This window comes from Micromys minutus (assembly GCF_963924665.1).
Source record: "Micromys minutus genome assembly, chromosome: 16".
NCBI classification, from domain to species: Eukaryota; Metazoa; Chordata; class Mammalia; order Rodentia; family Muridae; genus Micromys; species Micromys minutus.
Genome location: NC_137985.1, coordinates 45,923,949 through 45,933,838, shown reverse-complemented (window position 1 = coordinate 45,933,838; position 9,890 = coordinate 45,923,949). Strand labels below are relative to the sequence as shown.

Here is a 9,890-nt window from a genome sequence, read left to right as displayed (position 1 = left end):
TGCCAAGATCTGTTGCTGGTTTTCGGCTGAAACTGGATCTTCAGACATAGTGGTTGCTCATCATCATTGCTGAGCATAGGAAAGCGATAATGTGCCTTGAGAAAAACATTTACCCCAGAGGCTGCTGTTGGGGCTTTTACAACTGAAAATTACACACACCTGTTACTATCTCAGGACTCAGAAAACCAAAGCAGAACTGTGAGTTCCCAGGCTAGCCTGGGTTACACAGAAAAGCTCTTAAGAGGGTGTCTTTTAAGTAAAAACATGCATAAACCAGGTACGAACAGATGAATACTCTGTATAGATTTGATTTTTGCTACAAGACCTAAAAGTGAGAATAAGCTAGTATTTCATAGAAGTTACTAACTTGGGGGCTTGACAAGCAGTTCAACCGTCATGACAGCATCTGCCCTTGCAAAGGATCTAGGTTACTCTGGAGGGAAAAGAATCTGGTACCTGACAGACATCAACTAAAGAAATTGGCTCTCATCCTTTACCATGGGATAACCTGTTTTTTTAAAAGCCATGCCAAGGTCTGGGTCCCCTGCCAAATACTGAGCCAATGGGTATGGAGCTAGCTTGGTGGCCAAGTTTGAAAAGCTGTCAGGTGATTCTAGCGTGTAAAACTTACCTCTCAAACTTTAGCAAGCTTAAGAATCCCAATCTGCAGCTTGTTAGAACAGGGTGGGAATGCATCTTTATGCCCAGTCCAGTGCCCTGAGTGGAGGTGGATGTCACTTTAACAGCTGATGGTGGTCCGTGAACCACATTCTAACAACTGCACTCCATTACTTCCATCAAGTCACAGAACCCCAAGCAGACAGGTTGAGCACTAGGGCTCCTTTCAGGCTCACTGGAGCTACCCTTCTAACTCCTCCAGTATCATCTATTAAACTGTGGCTCCTGACTGCGGGTAGCCCCAGTCACGCACACTCTCTCTTCTCACACTCTCACACTCTCTCTCTCTCTCTCTCTCTCACACACACACACACACACACACACACAAATTCTGGTCTTGCTCAATTTGTTTAGTTGAAAACTGATCCTGGAGATGGCAGTGATCTGCCCACTTCTGTGAAATCAGGGTATTTCAAGTGTAAGATACAGCATACATACCTCACAAGAAGGCAGCAATGGTCACCCTAGCAACCCTGGTACCTTTTGTTCATCCCTATCTAATTATGTGTATCCGAGTGGGTGTGTGCCTTCAGCTGCAGAAGCCAGTGGCACTGCATCCCCTAGGAGACTAAGCTGTGGCTGTGACCACCCAGCATGGGTGCTGGGAACTGAAGTCCACAGAGCAGTGTACTCTTAATTGTTGAGCCATCTCTCCAGCCCCAGCTGTGGTATCTTCTCAACAATTACTGCCACTGAGAAAGTATCCCTTCACCATAACCAATCTTTCCAAGTTTTATTCCAAAAATTATGTGCTGAGATTCAGATGTTTATAAAGATGTCCATCATTACAGTAAACCATCCAACTGGACAGACATGAACTCAATTCAGTACGCAATGTCCTATTTCCCCGATGGCCAAGGTAAGGAAGAAAATACAAGAAAGCACTTCCAGGACAGCTCCTAAGTGAATTGGTGCCTCTAAGGAATTATAAAATCCGTGATTCTGTCTATTTATCCTTTTCTCTCTGTTCCTTTTCTTTCTTCTCCCGCTCAGCTTTAGCTTCTTCCTCTTCGTGTTTTTTGATTAACTGTTCCACTTCCTTTTGCTTGAGGACTCTGATCACTGTCTTGCCAGTCTCTCTTGTTAGTGTGGCGATTTCCACTGAAACAATCATACATTTGTATCAGAGGCAGGGCTCAGCAGATGTCACCTTGGTTTACTCTGTCCTTTACCCGAGTCCTGCTCTCTCATGTTTCACACTTTGATGTACTCACATTATATCACTTTGATACCGTGATACCCTGATTTTTACCTAAAGATCTTTTCTTCACCCAACAACTTTCTTAGCAAGCATTTATGTCACCCTGAAGTCTGGTAGGTAGTTGTTCTAACTAACCCACACAAGCTAGCCAGAAGAACAAGACAGAATCCTAACCACAGCAACACTTCTTGATGAACTTTTCTAATTTCTTTCGAAAACAATGACCTAAAAAGCAGCTTCCATCAGGTGTGGTGTGCGCACCTGGGTTCCCAGGATCTGGGAGGCACGGGCAGGAAAGAACAATGAATGCTAGTTTGAGACCAGCTTGGTCTAACAGTGAGGTCAAGGCCAGCCACTGATACAGGATCTCCAAACCAGGAGTTACATTCAGGCTCAGATCCTAAGCCTGCCCTATGATGCAGGACTGTAGGGCGAATCTTAGTCAGGACATGGAGTCCTTAGTGTCCCCTAAGTGGCAGCTTCAATGAACTAATGCACATAAAAAAAACCTAAGGTTGTGGCCCCACAATAAATTCCTCAGCTAAGACAAAGCAGGACACAGGATTACCTTTTTCAGCTGACAGTTTACTAACATCCATGGTCTTATTTAGCACCTTGACAGCCAGAGCTAGCGCTGACTTCAGAGTCATTTCTCCTTCTTTGTAGTCTTGTTTCAACATTGACACAGCTGCCTGAAAAACAACATCAACAGAAAGTTTCCTTTCAACCTGTGACTGTGGGGAGAGCACAGGGCAGTTAGAACTAACGCCTGAAATCACCAACACTGAAGCAGAACAACCAAGGTTGACAGCAGGGAAGAGGGAGACTTGTGTGCTACAGGGCCTCTAACTGGGGCCTTGGCCTCAAGAGACTTGTCCTCAAGAGTTCTACAACTTATAATGGAAAACTAACTACAGCTATCAACAAACTGCCAACATACAGCACTAGAAACAGGCATTTCCCTTCACTGAGGTTGTTATGAAATCATTAAATGCTATGGTAAGTATTCATCGCTTTTTAACATTACTGTCTTCTTAGCCTTTCACTACATTCTATGGTGTCACCAAACTACTCACAGCACTGTTGTTGCCAATGCACGTGGCCTTCCATCCCCCGTAGTTTCCACTTGGGTCACTCTGATAGAGCTGAAAACCATAGTGCTTATCCCAACCAATATACAGCAGAGAGACACCAAAGGGACGTTTGCCTTTAACAAAAAAAAAAAAAAAAAAGAATCAATAATTTCTATTTTAAACTCCAACCATCTCAATTTAGAGCTGTCAGTGGATGTGGCCCGAGCCTCTGTGAAGTTGAGCATACATAACTGGTTTGTATTCTGGCCACCACAGATAAGCTCAGTCACAAATGCTGTTTCTAGGAGCTGGACTCAGGCTGGGGTAGACATGAGGACACAGAAGGCCAGAGCTGAATTTCATTAATATGTAAAGAGTCTGTTTCCAGACTTAAAAATGTTACTTTGGCCTCAAAGAATCCTGTTGATAAAGCTGCCAGCTGACATGTGGCAGATCTGTTCGTGAAGCAGGCATTACCTGCAACCCCAGTGTGCAGGAGGCTGTGGCAGAGGAATGCAGAGAGCGCCAGAGGAGGTCAGGCTAAACTGTGATGTCACCAACAAAAGTGTGGCGAAGAGACTTCAGGGTGCTGAGCCCTAAATGGGACATCCGTATCACTCCTCCAACACCCAGGGATCAAGGAAGAAGGAACAGAGAGACTCTTAAGAGCCATAGGTGCTGGACAACAAGGAGAGTGGATTCCAATACAACTGAGCAGCTGTGTAACATTTACAGCAGCAGACAAACCCTCAGCGCAGAGGGGAGGGGAGCATGATGTCCCACCGCCAGCTGAGGAGTGTCTAGCAACTGGTGGTTGCTGGGAGAGGAAGCCAGGTTTCTTTGTGACAGTGCTCTAGTGCATCCTACACCCTCCAGTATCTGGAGAGCACAGTCTGAACTGAAGGATGTAGAAGGGAAGGGAAGGGAAGAACAGGAAGTTGAGTGGGCTAAATAGGGAAGGAAATGGTGGGGGAATATAATCAAAATTCATTGTAGGAAATTCTTGAAGAACAAAAATATTTTTTAAAATGTGTTTTAAAGCCAGATGGTGATGCCACATGTCTTTAAGCCCAGCACTTGGGATACAGAGGCAGGGGGGTCTCTATGAGTTCAAAGCCTACCTAGTTTATTAAAGCAACTTTGACAACAAGCAGGGCCACACTGAGAAACCCTGTCTCAACAACAACAAACAACAAAAACCCAATAAATAAATAAAATGTTTTAAAAATCTAAAACCAAAAGAAATCCAACAAAACCAAAATAATAACCTCAACAAACCTAATGCAAAACAAAACAAAGCAAAAGTTTATTCTTCATAAAATGTTTTTAGAGTATTTCCAAAAAACCCTAAATACCTCCAAACTGTGTATATGCCTGTTTGATGTCACACAGTGCTGTAACCAACTGCTCGCAGGGAATTGGCTCCTGATACTGTAGTAAGTACCTAGAGTAAAGAGATTCACATTTTGAACAGGTTTCTCTCAAATATACACAATGCAAGGAGATGCTCTCTGAAGAGAATATATATAATGGGGAAAAGTGTAGTGGTCACTTGTAATTAGAAAAGAAAGGAGGGCAAAAACATCCACCACCCTAATAATCTTATGTGCACACAGTACGTTTTAAGTTTGAATATAACCCATAAGGAAGAATATACTTTTCAAGTAATGGATTTTTAAAATGACTAAACTTTACAGGAAAAAACAAAAAAAAAAAAACAAAAAAACATTCCTTGGAGACATGCTGAGTGTTCCGCTACTTCCGTCCTTACCTTTGAGCAATGAGCCTTAGTTCATTAGTCAGGACGTTGGCATCAGATGTTATGCCTGCCACACTGCAAGCCATGTCCCTAGAAGGGGAAAAAAGCCACTATAAGCAGAGAAGATGCTTGTCAGAGAGTTTCTAATGTTATAAAGCACCGAGAACTATTAGGGATTCAACAACTTTGCCTCCCAGGGACTACTCTGAGGAAAAAGGATAGGAGACTAGGATCTTCTCAGGAGATGTTTACCTATGTCATTAAGCATAAATGATAAACACATGCAGCCTGGACTATTCAACACATATACTGATTATTGCTCTCTGGAAACGGGAAGGGAAAGAACAACAAGTAAAGAAGCCAGACCACCCCCAAGTCTGGATTGACAGGTTTGGGGTTAAGGGGACACAGAGGTGAGAAGTTCACAAGCTGCCTAGGCATGTACCCCCTTTCTGCCTGCTCCCCAAAGCCTTCCCTGGCTCTCTACAGTCTAGACATCTGATTTGACTATGCCTAAATAAGCCCACAAGTTGCTGAGTAAAGACTAATGTGACTGTGGAGAAAGATACTATGTCAAGTAAGTGTACCAAAGGCCCATGAGAGAGAAGTACTAGGCCTCGCAAGGAGTGCATTTCTGAGAGCTAATTAACACAGAACCCAACTGCCTTCTAAATACTTTTACTCTCAGATCAAAGTGGATCCCAGATTAATCAAAGAAGCCTCAAATTACAATGAATGCTCTAAGTACAGAGACTCATGGCTGCCCATGACACAGGAAATAAATGACAGTGTGGGACAGCCCTAAAGACTTCACTCAAACCAAACACTCCCTCTCTAAGGTTTATGAACATTGTGGGAAAGGGGCTGCCAACTACTTAAGAGACAGAGTAAGGGCTGCAAAGCACATTCTCTAGACCTAACAACTGAAATCATGAATTCAAAACTGGTTTGGTCATGGTCAAGACCAGCCCTATCAATAATTAGCCAAGAGTAGCTCATAAGAACCTACCCTGTATGTACGTATGTATATCAGCAACCAACCCAGTTGATTACTGATAGATTCTGGGAAATATTCACTGTCCTTCCCACATGCTGAGCCCACCAGACTCCAATAGATAGCTCTCACAGATGGCCCTGGTAATGTCAGTGAATCAAAACAGACATAAATAAATGTAAGGTGTGTGGGAAGAAGGGTGGGGGATGGGAAGGCAGGGCTAGGACGTGAGAGTGGTCAGTATGCTTGGTGAACACATCCAAAACTGTAATAATACACAAAACAAATAATTAGCTGGGACCCAATGACAGCAAAGTCTCCATATAGCACAGCAAGTCTTCCACCAACACCCAAGTTCTACAGCCAGTTCCAGGTACTCAAACTCAACAGAAATCCAAATATACCTTGTGGAAGAACAGATCTCCAAGAGCCTTCTTCTTTGGTAAAGAGTCAATCTAACTGTAAAGAATTCCTGCATGTCATTCTAAACAGCATCCTGAGGGCCTGCTTTACACTAGGCACTGTGTTAGTTTATGTCACTATTTTGTTTCATTAAGTTTCCATCACCACTCTGGGTCCTCACGACGTGAGAGCACAGGTATAGCACCACACCTTGTACCGATGAACTTTAGATTCGAAACCAAATCTGTGTGACCAAGAAGTACATACATACTTTTATCACTGCACGATGCTATTTTGCACCAAGTGTTTTGCTTTGCACCTCAAGTGAACTATACACACAGTGAACATACTGAGTCATACTGGACTTCAAGATTTCAAGCAACATAAAGCAAACACAAAAATCTTCACAAGTAAACTACTAAAACTGCTCACTTCAGTTTTACCACCTCACATAGATACCTCCCTAGATATGCAAGTCCTAATGAAAAGTACAACAGTTCAAACTCTTCCCCATCATCTCACTTACTCATTAAGTTTATAGATTTTCTCAGAAAAAAAGACTTCATCAAGAAGCTTGTGGATGTTGCGCCTCTCTGCTGCAAGCAAAACCCCATCGTTGGCTAAAATTCCCAAACAAGTGCCTGCGTGTCCGATAGCTTCCATGGCATATTCCACTTGGTATAAGCGACCTACAAAACAGTGAGACACCTCGGATCTGAGAGCAATCAGCAGTGACACAGGTAGGTTAACATCAACAGCCCTGCATTTACTCACCAACCTGGTGATAAGTTATCTCCAAGTACAAAACGAGTGTAGTTGGGATAGGGGGTTAACATTTCAAATGTAAATAAAATATATCCAAAATGAGCACAGCTAGCTAAATGCCACACTAAACCCCAACACTAGAAATATACTACTTAAAGCAACAACAAAACACCCCAACTTTCTTTGGAGCAGGTTACATTTTCTATTTTACCTTCTGGAGAAAATATTGTGGTCCTGGAGTCATATCTTCGAGACTGCAAAGGGAAAAAAAGAGAGATGAAGCCTGCTCACAGGAAGCCAACTTCCAGGAGCCCATGAATCATATACAATGATATCCTGGTGCTGCGTTCATGGGAAGAAGGAAGACCCCATCCCACTCCCTCCAGCCCTTCTGTTTCACTTTTTCCATGTCAGACTGTTAACTTCAAACAAGCCGTAATGTTTACCAGGCAAAAGTTAAAGGAAATGTGTTATGAACTCACCATGGCTTCTGAACTTTATGTGATTCCTGTGAAAAGAAAACAGGATTATTAAAATTAAAGAAAAAGAAAGATTTTAAAAAGAGTCTTATAGGGCTGGAGAGATGGCTCAGTGGTTAAGAGCACCGACTATTCTTCCAGAGTTCAAATCCCAGCAACTACATGGTAGCTCACAACCATCTGTAATGAGAGCTGATGCCCTCTTCTGGTGTGTCTGAACACAGCTACAGTGCACTTGTATATAATAAATAAATAAATTTTAAAAAAAAGAAAAAGAAGTGTCTTCTACTGTTTATACCGTTTGATCCACACCATCAGTCAGCTAACACTAACTACACCACTACTGGGAAGTAAACAGATGTTAGGACACCACAATAAAGGTAAGCCAGGGCGTCCTGAAGAGCTCAGAATCTAGCAGCCAGATATCACAGACATAGATTATAAAGCAACATGGAAGAGGTATGGGGGGGTGGGGGGGAGCGGATGGCCAGCAAGTAAGTTTTTAGGAAACCAGTACAGACAATGAAAGTAAAGTAGAGATGGGAAAGACAAAAGTACGTTGAAAAGCCTCAAGTCGAAGAGGAAGAATTGGGAAGGGGTGAAGGGCATTCCAAGTAGAGCAGGTTGAGAAAGGCTGACAAAGTGGATAATTCAACAGATAAAGGGACAAACTGCTTAAGTCTCATAAGGTCCTAAACTTGGGGATATTGGGGAAGGTGGTAAAACTGGTCCTCGTTTCTGTTTCTTCAAAAGACAGCAATGGAAGCTGTCTTTGTTTAAAAAAAAAAAAAATGGCAGAGTTCAATTCCTATGTTGCCAAATAATAGGATATAAGGAAGGCACGGTGGCTGGAAAGATAAAACAGAAAGGTTTGCGCGCCCAGGTGAAAACAACTTTATCTTTCTCAAGACGGCTCCATCGAAGAGCTGGACGCAAAGGACCACAGAAACTGGTATTTTAGAAAAGCCGTCAGGCCTAAGGGAGAGCTAACCTGCCGGGAGTCGGTTCCACCATGTAGGAGAAACAGAAAGGTGGCCCTGAGCACAGCGGCCAGGAGGCCACGGCGGGTTTCGGATTCGATTATGAACACAGCTACCTCCACGCCTGGCGCCGGCGCCACAAGATTTGGACTTTCCCCGCAGCTCCACTTTCTCGAATTGATTCGCTAGGCCGCAAGCCGCCCCCACCCCTCGCACCGGCCCAGTGGGGGCCATGGGCCAGCCGTCACGGCCGCGCGGGGCTGCCCGACGGCGGTCGGCGGGGACCTGTCCCTGGCAGGCCCGTCACCGAGGAGGCGGGTGCAAAGTCATGGTGCCTACGGCTCCTCGGTGGCGGCCGCGGGCCTGGGCCGTGGCCTCCACGCAGATGGCCCCCGCCCGAGAGACGGACACCTCGCTTCCACGGCCCTTAAGGAACTGAGCCTCACCGGAGGAAGACGGTGAGGGTGCAGATCAGCGCCGCTTTACTCAGCTGGAGAAGAACCAACCCGGATGGCCAAGCATCCGCGGCAAATATGGCTCCCGCGCGTGCGCAGAACTGCAAGGGGGCGGGGCGGGGAGGACGAGGAAGTCCTCCGGTGCCGGGGCGGGGCCAGTCTGCCCACGTGGACTGTGCAGAAGCTCAACCTGGGCTTTGGCTGGGGATGGTCTTGGAGGAGGAGGATTGGAGGAAGGAGGGAAGAGCTGATCCTGTGCAGAGCAGAACCAGATCCCTCCTACACTTTGCTCACCACTTTCATTTTCTCTTTTGTACCATTCTAATAAAGGCCAGAGTAGCAGCCGTATAGACAAACCAAATCATTTACTCTTCCAGCCTTGCCCCTTAACAGTTTTTCCTTTGTTCTTCCTCTTAGCCTAATCTTCTTTCTCAGATCCAACTCTTTAATTGGGATAACTTTTGTTCTAAGTTTAAGAATCCTCTTCATCTATTTCCCCTTCCCAATCTTACTTAGTGTCTTTGCCTATGATGGGGTTTGAAGAGCTAATGAGTTGACTACGTCTGATTTAATATGGTAGTCATTTCAGCCCACTGGACAGGGACTTAGTCTTCTCCTTAGGCAAAATAATTGGATCTGGGTTTCTTAAAGGGGGAAACTTAGAGATTAATTAAATGTAGTGTAGACTAGTACTGAGAACCCGACTTCCTTGTAAATTCCAAGCCAGCCAGGGCTACATAGTGAGACTGTTTCAAAAACAAGAAAGAAAAAAAGACCAAAAAGTAACATATCCAAACAATGCAGCATATATTTAATATCAAACAGAAATTAACAATATTTGCATTAGGAATTTAGTGGAGAATCGCTGTTAGTAAAAACAATCAAGAGAAACCGAAGGGTTACAATGTATAACAGGATGAACACTGATTTGGAGACACAAATTTTAGTTCATTTTTCTGGTCCCTAGTTTCCTGATTGGCCAAGTTAAATAAAAACCTTAAATATAAATATCCTAAGGGTTTCACATGTGAATGATCTCATTTGCTGTCCCTGTGTGTGTGTGTGTAAAAACAGGAAAGGAGAGGCAGAATTATGGAATTTTTG

At 44.0% G+C, this 9,890-nt stretch overlaps 1 protein-coding gene and 1 pseudogene across 2 annotated transcripts; one reads left to right on the top strand and one right to left on the bottom strand.

Moving 5' to 3' along the window:
* Window positions 1–1,392: 1,392 nt before the first annotated feature.
* Window positions 1,393–8,878, bottom strand: PSMA4 (proteasome 20S subunit alpha 4). The gene is made up of 9 exons (XM_080930769.1): window positions 8,778–8,878; window positions 7,355–7,380; window positions 7,084–7,126; window positions 6,634–6,796; window positions 4,724–4,801; window positions 4,308–4,396; window positions 2,956–3,086; window positions 2,448–2,571; window positions 1,393–1,779 (listed from the first exon to the last, which is right to left on the bottom strand). The coding sequence occupies exons 2-9, from the start codon at window positions 7,355–7,357 to the stop codon at window positions 1,625–1,627; spliced, it is 786 nt and encodes a 261-aa protein (XP_080786895.1). The 5' UTR covers window positions 7,358–7,380; window positions 8,778–8,878; the 3' UTR covers window positions 1,393–1,624.
* LOC308431341 lies at window positions 8,842–9,235 on the top strand (annotated as a pseudogene). The gene has a single exon. The product of its transcript is annotated as an uncharacterized misc_RNA (transcript).
* The last annotated feature ends 655 nt before the right edge of the window (window positions 9,236–9,890 follow it).